The 14,476-nt window shown below is 34.1% G+C and overlaps 1 protein-coding gene across 2 annotated transcripts in view; it reads left to right on the plus strand.

The window, feature by feature from the left end:
• The window catches only part of LOC120347789 (extracellular matrix organizing protein FRAS1-like), a 185,096-nt gene that overhangs the window by 77,175 nt on the left and 93,445 nt on the right, over window positions 1-14,476 (plus strand). For both annotated transcript variants that reach the window (XM_039417879.2, XM_078118103.1), the window contains exons 3-7: window positions 11,464-11,571; window positions 11,698-11,790; window positions 12,180-12,342; window positions 12,793-12,876; window positions 13,915-14,033. In XM_039417879.2, the coding sequence (XP_039273813.2) occupies window positions 11,464-11,571; window positions 11,698-11,790; window positions 12,180-12,342; window positions 12,793-12,876; window positions 13,915-14,033 (567 nt within the window). The remainder of the gene's footprint in view (window positions 1-11,463; window positions 11,572-11,697; window positions 11,791-12,179; window positions 12,343-12,792; window positions 12,877-13,914; window positions 14,034-14,476) is intronic.

The raw sequence follows: 14,476 nt of genomic DNA on the forward strand, positions 1-14,476 counted from the left end.
TCTCGTTAGAATTATTCAATCTCAAGTAAAGGTTTTGAACTTGAATATCTGAAATATTTAGAAGGTTTTGGTGAAAACACCAATTAATAGACTGGTAAATTCTCGCAAATGAACTGAAGGGAATATTTTTAACTGTGGTACATTATTTTGCATCAGTGACAGTCTTTCTCATAGTCTCCTCCTCTTAAAATACTTATAATAAATGGAGGCAAGCATAGAAGAATGACCCTAGGGTTAAAGTCCTAAGTAATATTTGATCTAATCAGATGTCCATCTCAAATACTTTTCTATCTCGTTACTAAATCATGATTACTACTTTGTCAGTTTAAAATCACAAAACTTCACAAATATTAACAAAAAACTTACCATTTACCAAGTTACCATTTTTACTTTTCTAAGTATGGTCAGTAATCGTGAAGATAAAGTTTTCAGACGTAAACAAGGCATGAACGTAATTTAATACCTATAATTGGTTTGGTTATCAAGAATAATAAATTGGGTTCATCTCTTTTAGTTGAAGATTTTTAAAATATATAAATACAGAAGCATGCTTGGGAAATTCGTTTCAAATCATCAGTAATTATCTTAAATCCAACCTAAGTGTTCTATTTGAATAAACAATAGGGGTATTATGGCCACCATTAGTGTTCAATTTCACTAACTTATTGGGGATTCATACTTTTGGTGAAATTTTCAAAACTAAGAACAGAATGCATTCATTTCCACATGCGTTCCAATGCGTTATTTTTTTCAAATTTTTCAAAGTGCCTAAAGTATCGTTCTGGTAACGTGTCAACCAGCCCGGGTCAGTATGCGAGTCTGAAAGCTTTGGTAGTCGTTTATTTCCCTGAATCCACACTGTAGTTGTAACTTGTTCTGTTTTGAGAAATAGCACAGCAAATAGTTGAGTCATGTCTAAGAAAACCATAAATTGACCATTTGTTGATGTCGAAACTGTCTGAGTGAGAAAATTGATGTGGGAATCTGACAATTTGAATTCTGCGTCGATGTATTTGGTCAGCTCATGTTACGTTGTTCATTAAAGTTTGATGACATTTCTCTAAGCCCCTCATTTGTATAGATTGAAAATTTGAGGTAAAAATTAAAGTAGAAAAGTACGATACTTCCGTAGTACGTGCAACAAGATGGCGGACACCGGAACGTAGTATGTGTATTAGGCTAGGGTTAAGACATTAAGTCATTTTAAGTACAAATACTACGGGAGACTTGGCATGTCCCCGAAGGCGTAATAGAACCAAAATAAGTAAAATTGGAATAAAGGTATAGCCTAACCCTAACCTGGTAATTATACTATGGTTAAGTGTCCGTAATCTTGTTGCACATACTATGGGAGCGCCAAAATATGCCATTAAAATGAATTTCTATATTGCAATAAACCAGTATGAACATCAAAAGTTGAAAATTTTCAAAAAAAAATTGGTGCTGCCAATAGCTCTCTCGTTTTTCCTTGCTCTAAAATTATAACAAGGAATTACAGTATCTACAGAAAAAAATTGTTTAGTTGAATATTTATGTAATAAATTATTATTAACCGGGAAAACACTTTTGGGCGAGCCTACATATAATCGGCGGCGATTGCCTATACAGCGGTGAATAAATTTAACAATTTCGTTGATATACATCAAACCAAAAACATGGAGTGAAAAAATGGGAGTGATTACACAGGGCGTCCAAAAAATTTCGCCCACTTTTACAGTAATAACAGTTGCAAGTTTAAATAAATTTTATTGTATGATAAATGAGAGCTGTTATTAATATAAAATCGGGCGATATTTTTTGGATGTTTTGGAAATTTTTTTAATAGGCACTCCCATATTCATAACCGATTCGCGCTACTGTGACTGCGTGTCCAGAGCCCTGTTTGTAGCAAAGCTGTAAAATGATCATAGAAAATCGCAAGTTATAATGGTCAGTCACCCAATACGCGTTGTTGGCAAATAAGAACACCGAATCGCGTGACTGGCATCAGTATATAGTTCCGGTTAGATACACTTGAGAATATCCTGCGGTTGTTGGCGTATATATTAAATATAACTCAGCTATGTTTGTATACAGAAATAAAAGTGTATTGCACACTGCCGTTTTTGAAGTACATAAATTTGGTTGTATCTAAGCAAATACTTCAGAAAATTCGGAAACGAACGGTTATTTCACCCTGTGTTGCGTTTTGCGTTTTTATTCAGAAAAAATGAAATATTAAATCAAAAAAATTTAAGAAATAATTCTTTGTCTGAAACGGCATTTTGGTTTTCTTGAACTTTATGACATAATGCAAATTAACTTGAACTTTTTAATGAAATTAAAAAAGTAATCCTTCAACAAATTTGCTTTCGGTTTCCGGAATAAACATTCGCGTGCAGCCAGGTGCTGTGATGCGATAATACTTCATATGACAAAACAATAAATAATTTCAGCTTCTATTATTTGAATATAATCCTGCTCGGGAAGACTCAATGACTTTCTCTTGTACGGCATTGTGTTGTAATAATCCTAATACCAGCTTTGAATGTATGGTCATAATTCCATTATTGTCAAAAGACTGAAAAAGGCGCCAAGCGGATAAACTGAAGAATTACCGGAAGTATTGTGACGACATAGAGCACGCAATGTCACGCAGACGACTGCGAACATTCCAAAGAAAGCCGTTGTTTCTTCGACGTTTAGTTACATTGAAAAATATGTGGAATGTGACTACCGATTTTATTTAATGCAATCAGGAACTTTTATTTTTGGGTATCCCAGCTCACTATTTTGATTGGTAGGCTATGGAAACTGAAAAATCATTCCGAGTTTGGTTTTGGATTATCAATCTTTGTTCAGTTCAAATTTTGTTGAATAGATGAAACCTTGCTGCCTGACTTTATGGTGGTTATAGAATACATTGTCTGGCATGAATTAAGGCTTTGTCTTTTAGTTCATCTAACTTGGTGGTATATGGTGCCCTCTGAATACTTTGTCAATTTAATTGAGCTTCGAAAATCAGATTGTAATTTGAAACGGCAATTTCGTAGTCATTTGCAATTTGAGTTCGGAAATGGGCATGCGAATTTCGTAGTTTTGTGGTCAAATCACAACTTACTTCCAGCCCTCGTTATGTCATTATATATTTGTAAATAGCCCAGTATAATGAGAAAGATACAGAATTATATGGAATGCATGGGCCGCTGTATATCTGGCCCTCTCACTTATAACCTCTTGCTTATGATATATCAGACAATATTTTCGCCCGTGGATGACCGATAGTGCATAAAAGCAAAGAGATATGTCTTCCGTTTTGTCACTGTGGATGTCTAGCTTTTCATAATTTGCCCGAGGTCATACTAAATTACGGAAAATGATAGCAGTTACATGAAATAGAGCGTAATTGAAGGACGCAATTTGCGATTGGATTGGTAAAGAAAACTGCCTTGCCACGCGCGGAGCTTCAATTTGCAGGTCTTCATTATCGGTAATAGTGAACTAGGCTACTGGTTGAAATATAATGTTTGTTTTTTCATTTTTATACGTTTTTTCACCGCAAAGATTCACAGAAAAATTTAGTCATTATTTCTCAGTCTTAATCCACTAAATTTCAATCCGAAATTTTCAAGGGTCTGAGTTATTCACTACCATCAGAAGGTTTTCTGGCCGGATTGATTTAAACTTTTTCAAGGCCTCACACCAGATTAAATTGATTGGAGAGTGCATTGGATTTACAAATTCATTTCTATATGCAAAAATATATATATAATTTGCCCTAATCACGACGAAACCTATAATGAACGACTATATTATTTGATCATAATAGTAGGCTTTTTAACCCTTTGTATACACCCTGTATATAAAGTAACGTTTAAGTATGTATAATATGCCCTATTATGCTAATATTTGCTAAATCAAACACTTGCTATTGCAACAAACCCCCTACTATTTTAAAAATTCACTCTATGACTGACAGAGTTTGAATATGTGCGAATGTTTTAATCCCTTTTCAGATTCGTATCATTTCACTTAGAAAACCTTTGATAAAATGCCAAAAAATTATTTTTATGAATTCACCTATAATATATCTTTTAAGCCGCCAAAGTAGCATAGTTTTTCAACTATAAATAAACTAGGGATGGTAGCAGCCATAGAGCCAAATTGCTGTCAGGAGTTTATTCTTTTATTTTGTTAATGTCTGATCATTTAATTTAGATAACTCAGTTAAATTATGATTAAATAACTTAGTTACTTATTATGTAAAAGTCTTTTATAAATGGTGATTTAATTTTAACTCGATTCAATGATTCGATCCTCTCCCGCACTGACATGCAATAATGCACAGGCCTCCTTGGGCGTGTCAGTGTGAAACAGGATCAATATTAAACAGTAGAATTCCAGTTAATTACACACCTTTTTCACAGTACAATTTTTTCTGAATTGGGCAAGAATAACATGACCGACATAGGTAATCCCATGTAAGGTTCTGGTCGATCAAATGTGTAAGTTAACACTCAGATATCAACTTTATTCGACGTCTGTCAGGATCACCCTCTTACACAAATTATTGTGTTGTTTTGAGGTGTTATTATACTTTATTCTTAGTGTAAGCTAAATTAATGACTGCTATTGTTTGCAGAGGTGGGTAGCATACCATGGTGTGTTGGTGTTGGCTACTAAATAATTTATATTAAAGTTGTATATTTACATGAGATCTTTCAATTGGTGATCTCGATGTTTTCCGTTATAGTTATGACCACTGGTATATACGAGGATCCCGGGCGTAGCCAAGATTTCTCAGGGGGGATATCTGAAATTTATAATTGCCAAGTTAGACGGGAACAGCCAGCGGGTCCAAAAAACGTTGGTTTTTAGGGGTTTTGAGGTTCCAAAAAGCACGTCAAGCTACGCAAAATTGCTATTTTTGACACATAATTTTTAAAAGGGGAGGGGACCGACCCGCAAATTCACCCCGTGGGTGACAAGGATACTACTCCTGAATGTACCAAAATTGTTCAGGCATAGCATCCCTATACCTAATATTACAACACTCTTGATGGAGTCGGATGGTATGGGGTTTCATCCGATTATTCAAAATATTTGAGTGCAACTTATGATGAAGGTATTTTTTAAAAGCTGTCATCTCGAGGATGTTTTGAAATGGTCTAACGGTGGTTTCCTCTACGCTATGATAATATTATTACTGGACATGCTGGACACGAAATGGACTTTGGTATGGGTCATGCGGAAACATTGCCTAGTTTTTTTTTGTTTTTTTTTTCTTGTTTCCGTTAAAATTTTATACGTTTAAACTTTTTGATTGTTCGTGAAATTTGAATAAAATTAGCACAGCCACGTCGCCCACTTTTTTTCGAACAAAATTTGATACAAAATAGTAAACCGACTTACTCTCTCTTACATTTCACTTGACGATAAACGAGAGAATAGAGTTTGGAAACCCTTAGTATATTGTCACCATCAAGGAAACCATATTTGTGTATATATTAATATTTATTTCCTATGTATATACGGGATAGGCAAAATTTTTGGGCACATAATATTCATACATGAGTTATACAAAGTTCATGAAGCCTCTAGAAAATTTCTTACGAAGTCAAATAATTTTTTTTATAGAATTATTCCGGTTTCCGCTATCGATCAAATCCAATGCTAAAACCATGTTTACTTTAAAATAATAATACACAAAAATTTAAAAATTTGTCGCCAGTTTGACATCGACGCCAAACACGCCTACCAAGGTGTTGAAAATGAAGGGCGGAGATTCAATTTATTTCAGTTATTTTGTCATATTGATAAAATACATATTGCTTTGTGACGACATAAACATTTCATTTATTACGACATAAATGATAAATTGGTCGTCTGTTGATTGAAACGGATGAGAGAATTACTTTTAACATACGTGGTGAAATGTGGTTGGTTACTTTATTTACGTTTTATTGTGACGTGACAAAGTTTTTATATCAACAATGCGCTATTTGAGACCGCGGCTTCCTATGGAAGTAATACCGAACAAATATATTAATTTTTTAAACACGGCGATTATAACTAAATGTTACTGGTATAGTTACCAACATCGAAGTGCCTCAAACAGAGCAAAAGATTTATTAATGAAAATTGGCGTCGTTTTGTCTGGTAAAAATATATATTAAATTATTTCATTTTATAACTAGCCCTCCAAGATAATATTGACAAAATTAGGTTAGTAGATGCTAAACTTAGTATTTTGTTTTGTCTGTTATATGTCATGTTGTAGGCCGCTGTTTCCGAATTTTTTTTTTATTTCATCCAAGGGATAAATAGGCCTTTATTGAAGAAATGAATATTATATTCCAAATATCCAGATATTTTCAAGTGATGACAAATTGGTTCCCTTGTTAAGTGGTTGTCGCTGTGTCCTTATCAACTATTTCGTCATAAACATTGTGTTGTCTTCCGATTGTATAAACAATTGGACACTTATAAACCCATTGTGGGAAACCTTATCAACTATGACGTCACAACAAGGGTGTAGGAATAAATTTGGGCAGCTGTGAATTCCGATGACGTGTTCTATTGTGCCGCAAGAATTGGGTCTATTTTCAATCGTCTTCAAGTCGACGAAGTGTCTGTTACACAACAAGTAACTAAACATTCGAAAAGTTCTTATCAAGTCTTTTGGTTAGAAACTATTTGTACATATGACTTATAGTTGACACGTCGCCATATATTTGTACAACGTTATATATGACTAACTATGACGTTTTATAACACTGACTAATATCGTTTTATACGACTTTCACCTCGAACAAGGCTCTACACAAGCTGTCGACGACCAAGTAAGAGGTAACCATATATAATCGTAATTTTCACGGTTCGGCAATGCCCACATAATTTATTAGGTATACCCGTAGTGTGTGTACCAGGTTAGAGTTAGGTCATTATTTTAGTTCTATTACGAGTTCGAAGATTGTCTGTGTTAGCCAAGTGAATATAACCCCTGCCCATAGTTTTCAGTTCCTTTACACAACTTGATGTAAAGTAGGCGAACAAAATTAGTTACCTCCATATTGGTACATATACTTCTGGAGCGCCATTTATTACACTTTGGGTAAGGTGATGGGAATGGGATTTGAATGCATGTTAAGACCAACGCTTCTTTTCTATATTAAACCACTCATCGGAGTAGAATATATGACCTTCGACAAGGTCAAATATTGTGTCATGTTGACATTGGAGTGCGGTAGCGTGACGGGTAATCCTTAAAAATCTCGAGTGGATTTGGGATAAAAGCCTGTTTGTGCGTGTGGCGCATCTGAGAATAGAATTATTATCCGGGATTTGACATTCTTTCCGAGCGTCGCTTATTCCAATTCTGAGAACTGCAAAAAAATTTAATGCGAGGTGAAATTGGTTTGATGTACCCACGAATACAGTTTTTTTCAATTTAAATTCGAATTTCAGTCACTTCAGCTATGGCTATAAATGTCTCATCGCTTTATTGCGCGAGCATAGCTGGGTGAGGCAGTCCATTTCGAATTTTCGCCTTTCCGTGGCAACTTCACTCTTAGCGTTATATACTACAGGAGGTAGAGTTTTAAAAAATGACGCGGGCATTGCAATACTGAACTACCACGTTGTGTAAAACCGTGTACTTGGCTAAGTAATCGTTTTATTTTGAAATATATAATAAATGGATATTAAAGCCCACAAGATTCAATGTACTCTTTATCGTAGCATAAGCTTATTTACTCAGATGTGTAACTCAAGCCTTGGTTTTTAAGTAGGAATTGGAATCAACCTTGAGTTCGGAACCTATGTTGCGATTACGTCATGTTTTATCTTTCAGTTGTTTCTGTTTCAATACAAGAGAAATACCTTACCAAATAAATATTGCGTGTATGGCAGACAGTTGTAAGATAACCAAATTCATTAATGACGTTTGTTTCAAGCAAACCTTCACAGAAGTTTTAACATTTTTTAAAATACCAGTTTGCTACATAAGCCCTTAACAAATAGTAGAAAACATTCAAGTGTCCATAACGCGATGACATTAATCCTTAGAGATCTAATCTAGTCCGAAAAGCAAATTTTAGATTAAATATTGCAAATATGGACCATATTGGGTTTTCATATTCAGGTGAATCTATCTTTGGCCCGGTCCAGATAGTATTTCCTCTTTCAAATCCAATTCAACTATTTGGTATAAAAAAGTAGACAGATTACGGCTTTTGTATTAAGATAGCCTTATAAGCTCTCTGTAAATATTCCTAACTGAATTCTCGTGTTTGGGACCCTATAAATATGAATGTTGTATTGTTGGGCGACAGTTGAAAATGTGACTTTCGTTAGAACACGCCAACTCTGTAAATTAAAATTTAATGACGAATTTTTATGTTAAAATTATATAGTAAAAACGAAAGATTCAAAGTAAATATTTTTCACTAAGAATAACGCTAAAAATTATAAAAAAGTAAAAAGTAACGCTAAAAAGTATTTCTGGTATAAAACCGTTTATTTATTTAAAAAAAAATTGCTCATAGCAAGGTCACAAGCCCTCACTCAGAAGCATCTCTGAACGAAGTTTTTTGTGCATTGAAGAGTCGAGAGTCTTTAATATAAAGAAAAACAGCTTTGAAATAAATCCACCGTCCATCACTCTTTTGTCGTGCAATGCATCAAATCTTGGAAAGCCTTCGAATTAACAGTCGTTTCCTATGAATCACTTTACTAGTTTCTCGTTATCACCATTTGTTTACCACGGTAACCAATTTCGACTTTAGTCAGCCCACATGAATCAAGCTATCCCAATAAAATGAACAGAAATAAAGATGAATCGATGAAACGTGAGAATACTATGATACAGGGATTACCTGCGGCGCCGAAACTATTAAAACGTTTCAATTTTGGTTTTTCTTGCGGTCACAACAGGCGAGAAATTTTGTCAACTCTGATTTTGACTGGTTTCGATTACGCGATGTATATTGTTAGTGTTAAATTTATATACCATCAGTGGTGCGCATGTCATTTTAGTCGAATTTATTTTTAAAACGTTACGTCATATTGACAATATTTATGAGCAAATAATAGACAACCAGTCTATAACAGCAAGGTTATTTAGAGGTCACACGAGAATGGAATGTCATAAGTTAATAAACAAGAGAATTTCGTAATATCAAGAGAATTATATTTGCAATACATTTTGATTAATTGCGCGTGGGACTTAATTGCCTTTCACTCACATTTTTGGCCGCGTGTAAACAGTAGCAAATTATTATTAACGCCGATATAGATAAGCCAGATATCTTTAATAATGTTGCTTACGTACGGAATATTTGTCTCTTTTGGATATTCATATATTTTTATGAAGTCTGTCAGGCACGCACATTCACCCATATCATATAGATAAGTGGCTTTAAACAAGAGCAGTCGATGCAGATTTCAAATTAATTTCGGAGACGTCGGCTCCAGCAATTATATTATTTCGTTTGCGTCCGCATACCAAGGCGGGCGTAAATGTCGTCAAAAAATTGCGTTTCGTTCGCGTAAATTAAACCAAGATATGTTTCATATTGTTTCGTTTACATCCGCGTTCCAGTGTGACAGAATACATGAATCTACGTTCACAGAGTACATATCGTTTCGTTTAACGTGTGTTAATTCGAGAAACATAAAAATATCGTTTCGTTGACATAAGCCATGATGTAATTGTGAATTGTGAGTCACCGACAGTGAGGAATTTTTATTAAGTCTGTATCTATATACTTAGCCATTTAAAAGTTATGCTCAATACAGTGAGCAAACTCATATAGAGAATAAGAGTATATATAGTCAATTTGCCTTCGGCAGCTATGGAGCATTGATCAAATTGGCCTTAGAAAGTGCCTTTCTTAAACGTTTCATGCTTAAATCGATTTAAAATGCAATAAAAAATATATTTCGACTTGTCCAGCCGGTGTGATTACCAAGTCCAGGCCCGCCTTAAAGGCATTTTGTGTATGTTTGTATAGGAAAAAATATTGCCAAAACTCTCAATTCTTAGCAATAAACAATGACGGCTGGTTCAGTGGCCATTTTTGACATTCCTCATCAGAAGCTTCTTCTATATGGTCAGTAGCGTGTTAACTACCATGTATTCATAACTACGGTGTCCACATATGTTGCAGTACTTGTATCACTCTCATATCGGGGTTATTTTTATTCTTCCTTTTACTCACACGTTCAACTTTGTAAACCCTGTGTCACTTGTAGTCCGGCTTTACGGTTTTAAATTTCAAGTGTTCCGGTATCTGCGGTATTTTTGTGAAATCAAGTTTATAAACTCAAACGTGGCCCTGGTATGAATTTTATTGGTTTTGCCCAGGGGTCAAGGGTCGTGTTTGAAAAGCCAAATTCCGGTCGCGGTATCTCAATATTTTCAAGTTGAGTAAATAACCAACATATGTGTCATGTGGTTTGGGATATGGGAACCAATATGCTGAAAGACAGAATAATAAATAATAATAGGATTGAACATTGTAATTCGTGAGCCATGTTCCTGATTATATTATAAAGTACAAATTAAGGGGCCCTCTCCAGCAATGATATTGTAATTTGGTCATAAAAATTGGAATTAGAAACTCTAAGTTAAGTTACTTTATTAAATTATAAAATATTATATTATTCTATGACCACGCCGCGAACGCGTATTTAAAAAGTACGGAATAAAATCATGTTGCCTTTCGAGTTATTCGTTCGATCTTGCAAATCTAAACTTTGAAATTTTCAAAGCTTATATACATTTTAGTTATTTAAATATAGAATAATGCCATTATTTCATGGCACAATCCCACTACATCGCACTGGCAAAAGTGCGTTTACTCGTTGAGGAACACACTTGCATTCTTAAAAGCATTCTCCTTTTTGTGATTATTCTCTCTCTCATTTGTAAAATTCTTTCATTTCATTACCGTAATCACTTAATTTAAAGTGTAAGCTTTTAAAAACTCTTCAATTATCGCACACAAATTCACTAAAAACTGTAATTCTAGTCCATTAAGTATCCAACATTTCCTATCAGCATTGCAATAACTTTGCCGACCCATCTGCCGTGTCCAAGCAAATCCCATAGATGAAGTATTGCTAAGGACCATTCTTTATTTATCCGCCAAATTTGGCATGGTTTTATCGTCGATTTGTAATTTACTAGTTTTTGTCTTTTAAACGGAGGTCAGACTGAATATGTGTCTTAATTACTATCCGGTATCTACTAATTATGATCGAACAAATGTTTTTATGACGTACCAAAGAAATGAAAAAGACTTTCCCGCATTTTTGCTATCGTATCAGTTGTGATTGAGTATGCCATTATGACGTTGTGGATAAGAAAAATATAATATTTTCTTTTGCAATTATTACCGAACAAATGACGTAATATTCAAACTTTGCAAATGTACTTTTTCAATATTTTGCTAAAATTGTGCATTTGATTATGTTTTTCAGAATTCGTCTATATGGAGAAAAGATTCCTGCACCACTTGTTCATGTAATAATCACATAATTATTTGTCATAAAGAAAAATGTAAAGACCCTCAATGTGACGTCACTAAGGTAATTATGACTACTTAATAATAACGTCTCAATTCTCAACGTTAAACAAATGACAGCACAACGCATATTTAAGATTTGATTTCTCTGGTAATAAATGGATATTTTTTATAACTTTGCTTATTTCAGGGAGGATCACTTATTATACCCTCAAACAAATGTTGTCCGGAATGCACAAAACAACAAGGAAGATCGTGTCTGAAGGATGGAAGTGTTGTAGCGGTGAGTTTATTTATAAATATAACATTTAGATTTTGTTCTGACATTTATAAATTCATCTCAGAACAAATATGCTATTCGCTGATTGGTTTGTATGTATAGTAGATCCCAATAAAATGTATACCAAATGAAAGCATTGCACTTTTTTCTTTGTCCAACCTTATGTAAGCTAAACATGATATCAAGTGGAAACTTTAAGCAATACCTTGTAATTATCATATATAAAACATTATTTTATGTTGGTTCATCAGCTTTGTAGCATGTTCGCAACTATATCTTACAGTGAATTTTTAATTAACCTCTTAAAATGAACTACTCGTTTGGGATTTATATCAAAGAGAATTAGGCATAGCTCCGAAATAAAACTGTACTTTTATTTTTCTTCATTTTAGCACAACACACATTGGAAAGGGAGTAACTGCACTGAATGTGCATGTAACAATGGTGCCATCCAGTGTTCGCCGTTGACCTGCAACCTTGACCTACAATGCGGATATGGAGAATTACCATGGAAACGACCGGGTGACTGCTGTCAGAAATGTGTCAGCACCGGAGGTAAACAAATTTTTCATTCCGGGGAATTCCCCTTTATTTGTTTTGTTAGTTAATATATTTCAAATGTCCTACCACTGACATCAAGTGGTCATTAATAATTCAAAGCAAACAGCACCGAGAAATGCAGTTAAGCAGACCCGGGGTTGTTCATACGAAGAAAATTTCACTCGACTCGACCTACCAGTCATTAAAAAAAATCGAATCCGTATTCAACAGGTTATTTCTGGTTCGAAAAAGGACCCGACTTTTACAATCATGTTATTGATAAACAGCTACCGATGAATATTTGATATATATTTAATGACAGGTTTATTTGGATTTAATATTTTGGATGTTTCCTAAAATATTTAATGAACCGAACTTTGAAATAGATATTTTGTTTAAAGTAAACACTAAATTGTTCGGACAAGTTAAAGTTATATTTCATTTTGTTTGCTTTTCTTTTTGCAGCCTCTTGTAAATACAACGATGTAACTTACCGAGATGGCGACGTTTGGACTCCTTCAAAGTGCGAAAGAGCTAAATGCAGCAACGGTAAGATTCTGAGCGTATTTGACCGCCTTTTGTATGAAACAGACCAATTTTTGACCTGATTATCCATGTTTTCCCGAAAATAAGACCTCGCCTAAATTTAAAAATGATTCTATTATAATCTTCCCCCTAAAATAAGACCTAGTCGATAAAAGCGTGTTATATACAAGTAAATGAATACCGGTTTTTATATTTTGTATATTCAAAAATTTTGTAATTTTCTACTTTGTAATTTTGTTTTTGATAATTGAAAATAAAAGACGTTCCCCCATATAAGAGTTAGTGTATTTTTCGGAAGAAAATTGAAATTAGACCCATTTTCGAAGAAACACGGTAGTTCTATATTATTGCTGATAGAATCCCATAGATAATTTATTCCAGGGACTATGTCTATGATTACCATCTGTCAAGGAGTATAGAATGATTTGATCAATATCTTGAAATCCAAAACCGTCGCCATTCTTAGAATCGGAATCACGTGGAACTTTCCTGTCGACTTCTTAAGCTCAACGAAGTCTCTATGTTTAAAGCATTTCATCTTTGTCATGAATTATGTAACATTCAAATTCTGACTTGGCTCTACCTTCTACATTATTGATGCTGCTCATTATATGAGAGAACGATAGGACTCCTTTTCCTCATAAACACCTCAATGAAAAAGACCACAATGTCAAAAATACTCCATTTCAACCTCAAATACCCTTTTAACTGAAAATAGCGAAAATTGAAATCAGTTATATTAAATATTGTTGTAATTATGTTGAACTGTCTAATAAACGTAGGTTGGGCCAATATTTTGAAACAATCAAACTTAAAATATCTGTCAACGTCTTAGAAATAACAAAATAAGTTAAGTGCTCAGAAACATGCACACGACAAAACTGAGCTCAAATTTTATGTAATATAATTTTAACAATATAAATAAGTTCATTATGTTAAAACAAAATGTATCAAAACCGGCATTTATGGGTGGAAAGAACTCTAAGAAGATAAAACTGTTTTTTAACAAGTATTTTAACAAAGAATTTTACCAACATTCAGGTGAAATCAACTACCAGATCGCACACTGCGAACCAGTTGTTTGTCCACCGGGTCAACGATCTGTTCTGCTGCCTGACCAATGCTGCCCTCAATGTGTTGGAGCCCCCTGCATATCAGAGGTTAGTACATCAATATATATAGTTAAGGTATTAGAGGCGTTCTTTCGTGAGGAGTTCCACATTCCAACCCTAAACTGTGTCTTTGCTGAACTATTCAAATCATAAATATCAATACATAGTATATTAGGACTGCTGAGAAGTCTAGTACTCTAAGCACCACCAACGCTCTTATTGCACGAATGAGATGGAGGATTCTCAGATTCGATTTTCCGAATATCTTTTTTTTTTTTTGAATTTTTTTGGTTTTGTATCACCAATTCCTCCAATTCCAGTAGTAATGCATTTTGTGCAACCAGGGTTTATATTGAGATTTGACTCTGCAATGTAAATTTTAAGTTGAGTAGGATAACGTCTTTATAAAGCGCATGTGCGTAACTTATAATCCACAATTTATTAGAGTACTATTTTTTATCTAAAATAATGTGTGTAATAGAAAAGATGAT

This window comes from Styela clava, chromosome 11 (genome assembly GCF_964204865.1).
Source record: "Styela clava chromosome 11, kaStyClav1.hap1.2, whole genome shotgun sequence".
NCBI classification, from domain to species: domain Eukaryota; kingdom Metazoa; phylum Chordata; class Ascidiacea; order Stolidobranchia; family Styelidae; genus Styela; species Styela clava.